The sequence below is a fragment of the Microtus pennsylvanicus genome, chromosome 1 (genome assembly GCF_037038515.1).
Source record: "Microtus pennsylvanicus isolate mMicPen1 chromosome 1, mMicPen1.hap1, whole genome shotgun sequence".
Classification (NCBI taxonomy): domain Eukaryota; kingdom Metazoa; phylum Chordata; class Mammalia; order Rodentia; family Cricetidae; genus Microtus; species Microtus pennsylvanicus.
The window spans coordinates 58345297-58358696 of NC_134579.1; the positions used below are offsets into that span (position 1 = coordinate 58345297).

Here is a 13400-nt window from a genome sequence, read left to right on the forward strand (position 1 = left end):
TTCTCGATTTCTGTCAGCAAAAGCTATTATTTACTTACTATAAAGTCTTTTTATGACAGCTCCCAAATGGTTCCCTTCTGGGAAATAAGTAAGGAAACAAAATGCACGGCTCAAAATTGTACACATCTATATGCCTCTTTATTTTTCTACTCACAAAACACATTACTCCAAAAGAAATTAGCAGGAGCTGTAGAAAAGGGATTGTGGACAAGGAATAATTTACACAGAGATTAAAAAGTAAAGTCAATAAATCTAAGACTTACCCTTTGAAAGTAGTTTCCTGAATTTCTGGGTTGCAGAAAGTTGTTGCTCTGGGCTATTCGAAAATATCATCTCAATCATGTCAGAGGTAATGACCCCACCCTGGATAAAAGGTAAGCAAATATAACACAGTATTAACCTTAGTTCAGTGGAAAGAAAAAACATAAAATACTATCAAATAAATCATGCATTTCCTAAAGTTATACAAGTACATAAATCTTTACATGCAGAACTGTCTAAGATCATACTAATATGAAGAGGTCAGTCAGACTCTATTATTACGAAGCTCATGACAGCCAGGCCTTGGTGTCTCACCCTTTAATCCCAGCACTCTGGAGTCAAGAGGCAAGTGGACTGCTGAGTTTGAGGGCAACCTGGTCTTGACCAAGTTGACCAAGACAGCTATAGCTATACAGAGAAACCTTGCCTTAAAATCTAAAATCTAAGGCATTGAAAAAAGAAGAAAATGCAGCAGCAGCAGCAGCAGCTTATAATAGTGAGAAAACTATCCAAGTAATAAATGCTGAAAGAGGCATATTAGCATTCTTCACCCAGCTCCTCACATGTATGGTTATTACTGCTATCAAAAGTAAATATTAGAAAATATAAAGGCTGGGCTAGATGGCTCAGCAGTTAAGAAGACTGCTTGCTCTTCCTGAGGTCTCAGATTGAAGTACAAGCACCCACATGGCAGCTCACAACCACTTGTAACATCCAGCCCTGGGGTAAAGACAAGCCGTCTTCTTGCCTCCACAAGCACCAGAAACCCAAGTGGCATACACACATACATGCAGGCAAAACACCCACATGTGTAAAATACAAAATTTTAAAGTTCTTTTCATGACCTCTAAATCTAAAGCAATTGCTCAGCTGCTACATCAGTCACTTCTATTCTATTCTTTTCTATTTTCAAGAACAGGTATCATGAATCTACAAAACGCTCTGTGTAGCCAAAGACAACACTAAACCTCCTGATCTTGCCCCCAGACCCAATTTATGTGGGACTGGGGACTGAACTCAAGGATATATATATTAGGCAAGCACTCTAATAATTGAGACAACCCATATCCCCAACATACTACATACTAAACTCATATCACCACTAGGTATTTTCCTGGTTATTTGTTAACACCTGAACTTCCTAGTTTATCATAATCTCCTTGAAAGTAAATTTAACCTTGCCTTTTGTGTTATTTTTTCAACAGATGTATAGAGACATAAAATTGCACATATTAATAGGACAGCATTAAGTATTCCTATACGCAATCACTACTATGATGGCTGTAAATATGAGATGTTCAACTAGAAGTAAAGGAGTTGGTGGTGGGCTTGCAGAAACCAGATTCTAACCACCACTAAATTAAAAAATTAGGTCCTTAAGTCCCTATTTGTCTTAAAATTTTCTGTTCCCTACCATGTTACTGTTTTTTTTTTTTTTAAATAAAGGTTACAGTTAGCAGGGTGGTGGTGGTGTAAGCCTTTAATCCCAGCACTTGGGGAGGCAGAGGCAGTCGGATCTCTGAGTTTAAGGCCAGCCTGGTCTATAGAAAGAGTTGATGCCCTATCATACTACAAAAGCATTTGTTCAACTATGTTCATAGCAGCATTATTTGTAATAGCCAGAACCTGGAAATAACCTAGATGCCCCTCAATGGAAGAATGGATAAAGAAAGTGTGGAATATATAGGAATTAGAGTACTACTCAACAGTAAAAAACAATGACATCTTGAATTTTGCATGCAAATGGATGGAAAGAGAAAACACTATCCTGAGTGAGGTAACTCAGACCCAAAAAGATGAATATGGTACTCACTCATTAGTGGATTCTAGCCATAAATAAAGGACATTGAGCCTATAATTCATGATCCTAGAGAAGCTAAATAGGAAGGTGAGCCCAAAGAAAAACATGTAGTTATCCTCCTGGATATTGGAAGTAGACAAGATTGCCAGGCAAAAATTGAAAGCTTAGGGGAGGGGGGGGTAAGGTGGGGGTAAGGGGAGATGAGGAGAGAGAAGTGAGAAGGGGAGGATGGGGAGAGCTTGGGGAATGGGACAGTTGGGATGGAGGAAGAGTGGATATGGGAGCAGGGAAGTATATATCTCAATTAAGGGAACCATTTTAGGGTTGGCAAGAGACTGGACTCTAGAGCAGTTCCCAGGTGTGCAAGGAGATGTCCCCAGCTTGCTCCTTGAGCAGCTGAGGAGAGGGCGCCTGAACTGGCCCTAGACTATAGCCACACTGATGAATATCTTGCATATCACCATAGAACCTTCATCTGGCGATGGATGGAGATAGAGACAGAGACCCACATTGGAGCACTGGACTGAGCTCCCAAGGTCCAAATGAGGAGCAGAAGGAGAGAGAACATGAGCAAGGAAGTCAGGACCATGAGGGGTGCACCCACCCACTGTTGATGGTGGGGCTGATCCAATGGGAACTCACCAAGGCCAGCTGGACTGGGACTGATGGAGCATGTGTTCAAACCGGACTCTCTGAACATGGCTGACAAGAAGGGCTGACTGAGAAGCCAAGGACAATGGCACTGGGTTTTGATTCTACTGCATGTACTGGCTGTGTGGGAACCTAGTCTGTTTGGATGCTCATCTTCCTAGACCTGGATGGAGAGGGGAGGGCCTTGGACTTCCCACAGGGCAGGGCACCCTGACTTCTCTTAGGACTGGAGAGGGAGGGGGAGGGGAATGAGAGAAGGTGAAAATTTGTAATAATAATAACAATAATAAAAAAAGATGCAAAAAAAATAATAAAAGGACAAAAGGGAAGGAAGAAGGAATGAAGGAAAAGAAAAGTTAAAGTTAATAAGAATTATAGAGAAATCTGCACTGAGTTCTGGAAATACTATGTAATTGACAATAAACCTCTAACACTTAAAATTTCTTATTAGAGGTTGGGTGATGGTGGCACACACCTTTAATTCCAGCACTTGGGAGACAGGGGCAGTCGGATCTCTGTGAGTTCGAGGCCAATTCCAGCCTACAAAGTGAGTTCCAGGACAGCCATTACACAGAGAAACCCTGTTTTGAAAAAACAAACAAACAAAACAAACCCGAAAATCAAAACATTCTCATTAGAGGATCATGTGTGGTGGCGCATGCCGAAACCCCAGCAAAGAAAGGCTACAGCAAGGGGGTAGAGAATTTAACACCAGCTATTACATAGTGAGATCCTGTCTGAATTTCCATAGGGGAATTCATGAAGCATTCTGCTTAAGATTAGAAAAGCAACTGTTTTCAATGCAGCAAGATTGATTCCTGAGTAAACAAGTGTTTAAGAGACTGTTACAAATGTTTTCACATGTACAAAACCAGCTGTATATCTGTGTGCATGGTAGTATTATAAATGTAGCAAACAACTATCTTTTTCTTCTTTTTATATCCTCTTTTATAGCTGTACAGATTTATATCATGGTATTTAAATTATAGGACATCAAGAAGGGAAGTGAACACTACCCAAACTTTTAGCAACCCCTTCTAGGGAGAAGGTTGTTATATAGAAAAGCTATACCATTTTAGATGAAGGAACAACTTTGTTATCTTTTCTGAAGCTCAATATCGTTAAAAAAAAGGGGGGGGTATGCCTAACAGATAAGGAGTAGATTCTGACAGCTGATTTCACGTGTCAACCAGGTTCCCTAGACAAATACTAGTCAAAATGTTATTCTGGAAGTATTTTAGATGTGATTAACATTTAAATTAGGACAACTGAATAGAGCAGATTCTAAGATTGGTTTTCATAATGTGGGGTGACCTTAATTAGCTAAAGGCCTTTTAGCATGAGGTTTCCCCAAAGAGAAGGAATTCAGACTCAGACTGCAACAGCGATGCTTCCTGAGTTTCCAGCCTGCTGACCTCCCTCCATCCAGACTACTTGGTTGCAAGCTGCCATCACAAAAGCCACTACTTCAATCACTCCCTTCCCTCTCTCTTTGCCCCTCTCCCTGTCTCTCTTAGAAACCTTGACTAATGCATCTAGAACACTACATTTATAGGGCATGAAGAGTTAACTCAGCAGTTAAGAATATATACTGCACTTGCAAAAACTCAAGTTCTGTTCCTAGAACTCATGGGGCCACTCACAAGTACCTGTAACTCCCACTAAGGGGGATCTGATCTCACTTCCAGCCTTCTCAAGCACCCACACATACGAGTATGTAATCAATCCCCCTCCCCCGAGACATCTATATATATATTTTAAAATAAATACTTTTAAAAAATTACTGGTTCAGCAGTGGTGGCACACACCTTTAATCCCAGTACTCAAGAAGCAGAAGCAGGTGAATTTTTATGAGTTTGAGGACTGCTTGGTCTACAGAGAGAGTTCCAGAAAAGCTAGAGATACATATGAAAAACTCTAGGACAACTCTGAGGCCATTTCTGAGGCCTCTCAGCATTAGTGCTCCCCCCTCCCCTGGGAACCAAGGACCTAACACCTTCTATTCTGCACATACTAGAATGTTGGGGATTTTCCATCTCCCTGTGATCTTGTGGATGCTCTCCAAATAGAACTCAGTTTTGGAATTAGGGCAAGATAACCCATAGATGTTGACTCAGTTCCTCAGCCTTGGTCAGGGGATATTGACTCAGATACGGTTAGGATGACTCACAGATGTTTCCTCCTTACCCCGCCTGATCTAGCAACCACTCTATCGCTGTGGCTCAGAACAATCATTGCTAGTAGCCCTTTGAATCAGCCAAATCTAATAGTTGGAAAAACAACCCCAAGACTCTCCCCTTGTTTCTGTGGCTTTTCACTTTAAAAGTAGCCTGTACAGCTATTCGGGGTCTTTTGGATTCTCGAATGCTGAAAGACCCTGTCGCAACAGAATTAAATCCTCTTGCTTTTACATCAACTGCGGTGTGAGAGTGTTTTATTGGGGTGACTCCTCCTCGGTAATTAGACTCTAGGGTCCAACACATAGAGAAACCCTGTCTTGAAACCCCCCTCCAAAAACTCAAAACAAAACAACAACAAGCATTACCAACATTACGATATTCACTTAGTATTCTCCTTAGTAGTTGGAAAGACCAACTCCCCCCCACCCTCCCACCCCCACTGCGCTCAGACAGGGCTTCTCTGTGTAGCCCTGACTGTCCTGGAATTAGCTCTATAGACCGGGCTGGCCTCAAACTCAAGAGACCTGTCTGCCTCTACAGCCCAGTACAAAGGTGTACACCACCACCACCTGGCTCAAAGACAGATCTTCTAAAGGCCTGAGAAAAATTTACCACAAACCGATTAAAATGCTGGCCACATCTTCATCAATTCTAAAGGAGTTATATATGTTGGGGAAACCACTTCCTTTTCAAATCCCTCTTGACTTAGTTAGGCAAACTATGTTTCCCACAAGTCTTGCGAACAGTCCCACCAAATTAATGTTTGAGACCACCATTCATGGAGCTAAGATGGAGCTCACTGGTAGAGTTCTTACCCAATATGCTCAAGTTCCTGGGTTAATTCAATGCACACAAAACTGCTTCATTTGTTTTCTAATAAAATCTTCGATGGGAGAATTATTGTAACTACTTACTCAGATATACGTACAATAAATGTTCTGAAATACTTCCTTAGCTATAGTTACTCTTATGATCCTTTATCTAATAGGTTTTTAACTCACCTATGTCTGTATATATCCTTGTATTCTTTACCCATTTATAATTAGTTTAACAGTGACCTCCTATTATTAAAGTAGTACATTTCTCTAATTGTAGCCTACATTAAGTACATTGTATTCATATTATAGATATGTAATGAATTTATTTTGAGACGTATGTACAACTTTGTATCTATTTTCTTTTCATCTCAAAAATTTCATTGATTCCTAGTTGGATGATCAGAATGGTACAAAAGTGAGCCTGCGTTGTCTGTGGTTTATTTTGGGGTTTTCTTGGTTCACTTTTGTAAGACGGATGTAACTGGTCAGTGTGTCACACTTCATCTTGGAGACCAAGCTCAAGCTAAGCTGCCTCATGGACACCCAAGCTCTTCTCCTCTGAGTTTATTCACCTCATGAGAAGTGACTTCTCTAAGGCTTTTTTTTTTGGGGGGGGGGGGAATGACACAGAGTTTTCTGTGTAGCCCTGGCTGTCTTGGAACTCACTTTGTAGACAAGGTTGACCTTGAACTCACGAGATCCACCTGCCTCTGCTTTCCCAGTGCTAGGATTAAAGGTGTGAGTCACCACTACCCCCTAAATTTCTAGCCTATTAAATTATAAGACCTTGAACTCTTGACTACTGTGTCTTAAGTCCATGCCTTATCGACCTTATCAGAATATAAATCTCAAACAATTTTTACCATGAAAACCATAGTCCTAAAACTAAAAAGTACTATACATGGCTGGGATATGTCTCAGTGGCAATGCTGTTGTTTACCCTGAAATAGGACCTGAGTTAAATACCCAGCACACAAAGATGTATGCATGTGATTTCTATTAGAATATATTAATTGTTCAAAACAGGGGGCTAGAGAGATGGTTCAGCCATTAAGAGCACTTGCTATTCTTGCAGAGGGCCTGGGTTCAGTTCCCAGGACTGACATGGCATTAGTTCCAAGGAATTCAGTACTCTTTCAGCCTCCATGGGCATCAGGCATGTACACATTTACATATGTGCAGGCAAAACACTTGTATAAATAAAATAAAAATAGAACTGCCTTTGAATCCAGCACTCAAGAGGCAGAGAGGCAGGCAGATCTTGTGAATTCAAGGTCAGTCTGGTCTACAGAGTGAGTTCCAGAACAGCCAAGGCTATATAGAAAAGTCCTGTCTTAAACTCCCCCTAAAAAGAAATACATCTTTAAAATATATATGCTAACTGCGTTCAATGAGACATTTTCATAAATGCATAGCATATTTTATATGCTATACCTAAAATTATTTAATCAAATATACATATATGTTGGTTTTATTATCACAACTTTGGGGAGGGTACATGTGCCACAGGTACCTGTGGCAATCAGGACAAGAGGGAGTCAGTCCTCACCCTCCACCATGTAAGTCACAAAGACTGAACCCGGGCTTGGAGGAAAGCAGCTTTACCTACTGAGTCATCTCACCTGCCCCCACCCTTCACCTATAGTCGACAAGTTGTATACACTTATGAAGTACAATGAGATGTTTCAACACAGGTATTTTTAACAGACTTTTTCTTTATTTTGCTTTGATTTAGAAACAGGGTCCGTGAGGTCAAGGAATGCCTCAAACTACCCTCCTTCCTCAAACTCCCTAGTACTGGTATTATATAAAGACATCACCATGTCCAATTAACTTAACCTTTCTATTAAACTCAAGAAGACCAACATCTTTTAGCTTCATCACACACCAAAGAGTTCGTTTTACTATCATACTTACTGGGGCCATCTCCATGTTATTAACCTGGGCCTCATGAAAGCCGCCATCTGACATAACTTCTTCTTCGGTTTCTTCTTCTGCTGTAGCGACATTTCTTCTCTTGAATAACTGAAAAGTAAATGAACGTCAGTAACACAATTTTAACACGGGGGAATTCAACATCTTTTTACTTCTAAAACTTTGTACTGCCCTTAGTATTTCCTGGTGAGACTGCTTTCTCTACAGTCTTACAAAACAATTAACTACCACAATACATATGGCAATCCTCAAGGGCAAGCATAGCAGTGGAGGCGCACACCTTTAATCCCAGCATTTGGGAAGTTGAGGCAGAAGGATCTCTGTGAATTTGAGGTCAGCCTGGTCTATAGAGCGAGTTCTGGAACAGCCAGAGCTGCACAGAGAAAGCCCTGAAAAGAAAAGCCCGAAACAAACAAACAAATCTCAAAGGCACAAAACTTAACTAGGAGAGACCTGACACTGACATACATACGATGGTGATGACGATAAATAACACTGTACAAGGACAAAAACACAACTTTGGACATGTTGAAGCCATATCCCTCAACAGTTGGTAAGAAGCAGGCAACAGTCTTAACAGCTCTTCAGGGAAAAATGCTATTAATTGGCCATTTGTTATAACAAGTGGCTTTTATACTGGACAACAACCAGCTTTAAAGTTTAGAAACTCAGGGAGACTGAAGCAGCAAGACACAGCTAGAACTTGAAGCTTTATAGAACACACTTTGAACATTACTAGTTAGATGATGTCAAAGGTTCCCTCCAGTAACAAAAACTATCACTTTCTTTACAGCCCAAGTCATGGTCACTAAAGTGCTTCAACTACACCTATGTAAACTTCAGACAAAGAACTAGAGATGATGCACTAAATGAGTGTATGTTGTCCCTCTCGGTGTTTTTAAATACACATACTTACCTTGCTTCAAATATACAGATAAACAGACACTGACTATTGAGCTGAATTTCTGTCAAAATTTTAGTATTTCATTTTGGGTTCACAATTATGACAGAACGGTAATATATCAGAAAATAATAAAGCAATAACCTATAATATCAGACTTTGGTTGGGAGAAATTAAGAGTAATTCATAAAATGGTTAGAATAGGGCTGGGCAAGACAGGCATGCAGATCTCTGTGAGTTCAAGACTAACCTGGCCAACCAGGGCTACCTGGTGAGACTGTTTCAAAAAAATGTTTAGAATGGTGACTGATATAGCAAATACTCAAGAGTTATTATCCATACTTTAAAATTATTAATTGGTTCAGTTCACTAATATAGAGCTGTATAGTTCATAATATACAACAAAAATTAACATACTAATTTTCTTTATAAATAAACTTAGCAAATTAAAAAATAACATTGACTTTTATATGATAAGACTCAGAAAAGTGACAAGAGTGAGGCTTTTCTATGCCTATGACATCAAAAATAAAGCCCTATTTTGTTAAGTGTGGTGGCACACTCCTTTAATCCCAGCACACAGAAGACAGAGGTAGGATGCAAGCTCATAAACCACTGAAAACAACTGAAAATTAAGATCAGGATAGTTTGAAAATAAGAGAAATTAAGACAAGCCTATGAAGTGTCATCTGACTTCAAAGATGTGAACTGTTTAATTAAGCCTATCACAGTGAATAATTAAAAGAAACACTAATATATATCATTATAGATTTCAGAACTGGGGAAACTATTCAAAAAGGAAATAAAATACACAAAGAAGCAGTAGTAGCATCTGGAAACCAGTATGAAAGAAAAAAGTTTCAACATTCTAAGAAAATCTGACTGCTTGAGAGACTGAGGCAGAATGACTGGCCCAAGTTCAGGGACAGCCTAGCCTATACAGTGAATACCAGGCCAGTCAGAGCTAGCTAGCCAGAGCTTTTTCTACATGCCCCCCTTTCGGGAATCTACTAAAGAACTGACTTTAGCAAACCGAGGAAGTAAATGCTTCTAGAACGATGGTTCTCAACCTAGGGATAGAGAATTCTTTGGGGTTCAAATAACCCTTTCACAGGGATTGCTAAATATCATCAGAAAACACAGAAATTGATATTGTGCTTTATAGCAGTAGTAAAATTAGTCATAAAGTGGCAAGAAACAAAATTTTATAGTTGGAGTCAACCACAACATGAGGAACTGTATTAAAGGATAGCAGCCTTAGGAACGTTGAAAACCACTGGTCTAGAAAAACATGAGATTGGAAACTGGAGAGATGGCTCAGTGGTTAAGAGCACTGGCTTCTCTTCCAGAGGTCCCGAGTTCAATAACAAGCAACCATATGGTTGCTCACAACCATCCATGAGATCTGGTGCTCTCTTTTAGTCTGGCTTGCAGACATACATACAGACAGAACACTGTATAAATAATAAATAAATAAATCTTAAAAAAATAAAAACAAAGATTAAGGAGAAAGGATCATTATAAGAAAAATGGTAAGAAATCCCAGTAAAGAAGTCTTAGTACAATAAATAGCTACACAGCAAACTCACAGAATAATCAATATTAACAGATCCCAGAGGTCAAAAACTGTGGAGGGGAAAAACTTAAAAAAAAAAAAAAAACTAGAGCCAATAAATTATCTGAAAAGTTTACGAAGTTAAACTAAAAAAACAAAAATTAAATTAAAAATTAACTTGTCATAGAGACATATGCCTTTAGTTCCAGTATTTATGAGGCAGGGGTTAGCTTGGTCTAAATAGAAAGCTCTAGGACAGCCAAAGCTGCATGAGACTCTGTCTCATAAATAAACAAACAAATGACCTAGCTATAGGAGGGAATCAGTAAATGTTAGAAATTTAAAGAAAGCTAAATAGGTTTTTTTTAAAAAAAGGCACAGGAGGAGCAGCAGGTTGCTGAAGAGATGGTGCAGTGGCTAAGTTTGCTCTTCCAGAGAACCTGGGTTCAATTTCAAGCACAACCATCTCTAGCTCCAGGGGAATCTAACTGACCCTCCTCTGGTCTCCACAGGTAACAGGCATATACACAGTATACTGACATAAATGGAGGCAAAACATACACATAAAATGCAGGAACGAACATACATACATACATACACACACACACACACATATATTTAAGAAGGGCTGGAGAGACGGCTCATTGGTTAAGAGCATTTGCTGCTCTTGCAGGGGATCAGAGTATCCAGGTTCATAACATCCACATGGCAGCTCACATTCCAGGATCTGATACCCTCTTCTGACCTTCACAGACACTGCATGCAAGTGCAAGCATACATGCGCGTGTGCGCGCGCGCGCACACACACACACACACACACACACACACACACACACACACACACAAATATACAGGCAAAACAAAACACTCAAACTAAAAACAAATCAAGAAAGAGAAAAAAAGAAAAGGAAAAAAGAACTCCAAAAAAAAAAAGCAATGTACAGAAAAGCAAATACATCTGCTCATCAGTGATGGATAATGAAGGCACACAGGAATACAACTATGCTGCTAGGAATGACTGGAAAGAGCGCTGTAAGACCTTCACCTACTACAATGGAACATCAGCAGATATACAGAAATTACTCAGAAATTTAACATTCATAAGAGTTGAAAGCATCTTACCTAGGAATGAAACCTGAAACCTCTAGTATTTTCAAGTATCTGAAAACTGTTTGGCTTCCTCCACTACATGTGTCAGTCACTCATCTCAAAGTAGGAATGCGAAAAGAAAATATAACCACCCAGACAGTCATGATCTATAGACTACCTCATACACAGCAGGTTACCTGAACTCACAGGCCAAGCTAATTGATGACAAATTCTGACAGTCCAGATTATCAAAACCGTTATTCCAGAAGATATTTCTCTTCACTAAAAATGCCAAACAGGCCTTCATTCCTTATTACTTTGTGTATAAACTTTAAAACAGTAACATATGACTATATCATATCAAGTCGGCAGGAATCTAAAGCTCAGTGTAGCTGGGTGCCAAATGGTAGTTCCACAATAGCCAGGACTGGAGAATAACAATGGTTTATTTATTTGGAGATAAATTCATAATAAGGGTAGCGATCCACAGTTCTCTGCACACACTAGAAACTGGAACCGAATCCATAAAAAAAAAATAAAGGTGGGGGGGGCTGTGCACACTTTTTGTCTGCACTTATAGTACATGAGACTTCACCCAAAGTGGGCCTGTATCTTAAAGGCTATTGGCTGAAGAAGTTTCCACAACTCAGTCAACATAAAGCATGTTCTTTCTGTACAGAAGACCTTTTTATTATGTCACTTGTCTGAGCTATACACAGAGGTTGTTTATATACTTTGTCCAGATAACAAATATTAATTTCTATTTTGCTGAGTGGCAGCTAACACTTTGCACTCGGAAGCATCAATTACTACACTTAGTTGGCACAAGCCAAGAACCTTATAGATAGATGAGAAAACAGCTGTGGGAAGATCAACAGTACTAAATGAGTTCCTGTTTTCCTTATCTTCAGTATCTCACAAACAAGGCATGAAGTACTAATGAGTTACCCGTACAAGACAGAATTTACCAAGTGACAAAGATTTTTTTGTTTGTTTTTAAATTTTAACTTATGTTTTAACTTCATTTTATATTCTATTCACAATTCTCCCCCCACCACCTCTCCCCCAGCCCACCCTTGTTATTTTTTGTTTTTGAGACAGGTTATTTGGCTGACCTGGAACTCGCTATGTAGACCAAGATGGCCACAAATTCAAAAAAAGAAAAAAAAGTGTGCCTGCTTCTGTCTTTGAAGTAGTGCAACTAAAAGCATAAAACCACACCCAGCTAAAAGTTAAGAACCAATATTCCAGAAAATTAAAGCCCTAGCACAATTTCAGATTTTTACATAGTAAATATGGTAAACTTCCAACTACAAATGCTTTTAGTCAGAAATGTGGTCGTATTTGTCAATTTATATACTATGGACATTGAGCTTCTGCTTTCAGGAAGATAAATAAAGAAAAAAGCTATGGAAATTTTATAATAGAATTGAAGCATGAAAAAGTAATCACACACAATCAGTAAACTAATCAAGGACAATTCAAGCATGTCCAACTTTTGACACTGTGACACAAGATATCCAAGGGGGGGAAAATTAAGGGAGCCCATGAGATGACTAATTGGCACTTACTACCACCCAGGAACCAACTTGGCAGAAAAAGAGAATCGATTCCTGCAAGTTGTCTTCTGACGTCTACAAGCATTCTTGGCTCCAAGACGCCCAAACCTACTCCGTCACACAAACATCATGCATATACACTAAATAAATGTGACCTAATAATAACAATAATAATCCTTTAGTTTTTTCTGAGATAGGGTTTCTCTGTGTTAACAGCCCCAGTTGTCATCAAACTCACAGAGATCCACCTGCCTCTGCCTCCCAAGTGCTGGGATTAAAAGTCAGTGCCACTGCCACCTAGCAATAATAATAATCCAAAAGCATTATCCAAAATGTCTCTTTAAATAAAATAAATTGAGAAAAGATATATTCTCTCAAATTTTACTTTAAAATATTAGATACTGGAACTATATAGGGAGAGAAACATGAAGCAACCAGAGCACATAAATGACAATCACTGAAGTTAACGTATGAGTTTATGAGTTTCACTGCCCTTTGTTCCTGTTTGTTGCGGGAGCTCCTTCCGCTCCTTCAGCCAATAGCCACAGAGATACCAGCCCACTGGGGCGTGGTCTCTCTCCCTTTAAAAAAGCGGCCACTTCCCTTTGCACTTGCTCTGGCTTCCAGCTCTGCTTCTGGCGAGTAGGCTT

At 39.4% G+C, this 13400-nt stretch overlaps 1 protein-coding gene and 1 long non-coding RNA gene across 2 annotated transcripts in view; one reads left to right on the top strand and one right to left on the bottom strand.

Moving 5' to 3' along the window:
- Kpna1 (karyopherin subunit alpha 1) overlaps positions 1-13400 on the bottom strand; it is a 72683-nt gene that overhangs the window by 30042 nt on the left and 29241 nt on the right. The window contains exons 3-4 of the mRNA XM_075965097.1: positions 7629-7736; positions 264-363 (exon numbers count right to left, since the gene is read on the bottom strand). Of these exons, the coding sequence (XP_075821212.1) occupies positions 264-363; positions 7629-7736 (208 nt within the window). The remainder of the gene's footprint in view (positions 1-263; positions 364-7628; positions 7737-13400) is intronic.
- Positions 6408-13400, top strand: part of LOC142845786 (uncharacterized) — a 98303-nt gene continuing 91310 nt past the window's right edge. Inside the window, exon 1 of the long non-coding RNA XR_012909989.1 lies at positions 6408-6447. This is a non-coding gene — a long non-coding RNA (uncharacterized LOC142845786). The remainder of the gene's footprint in view (positions 6448-13400) is intronic.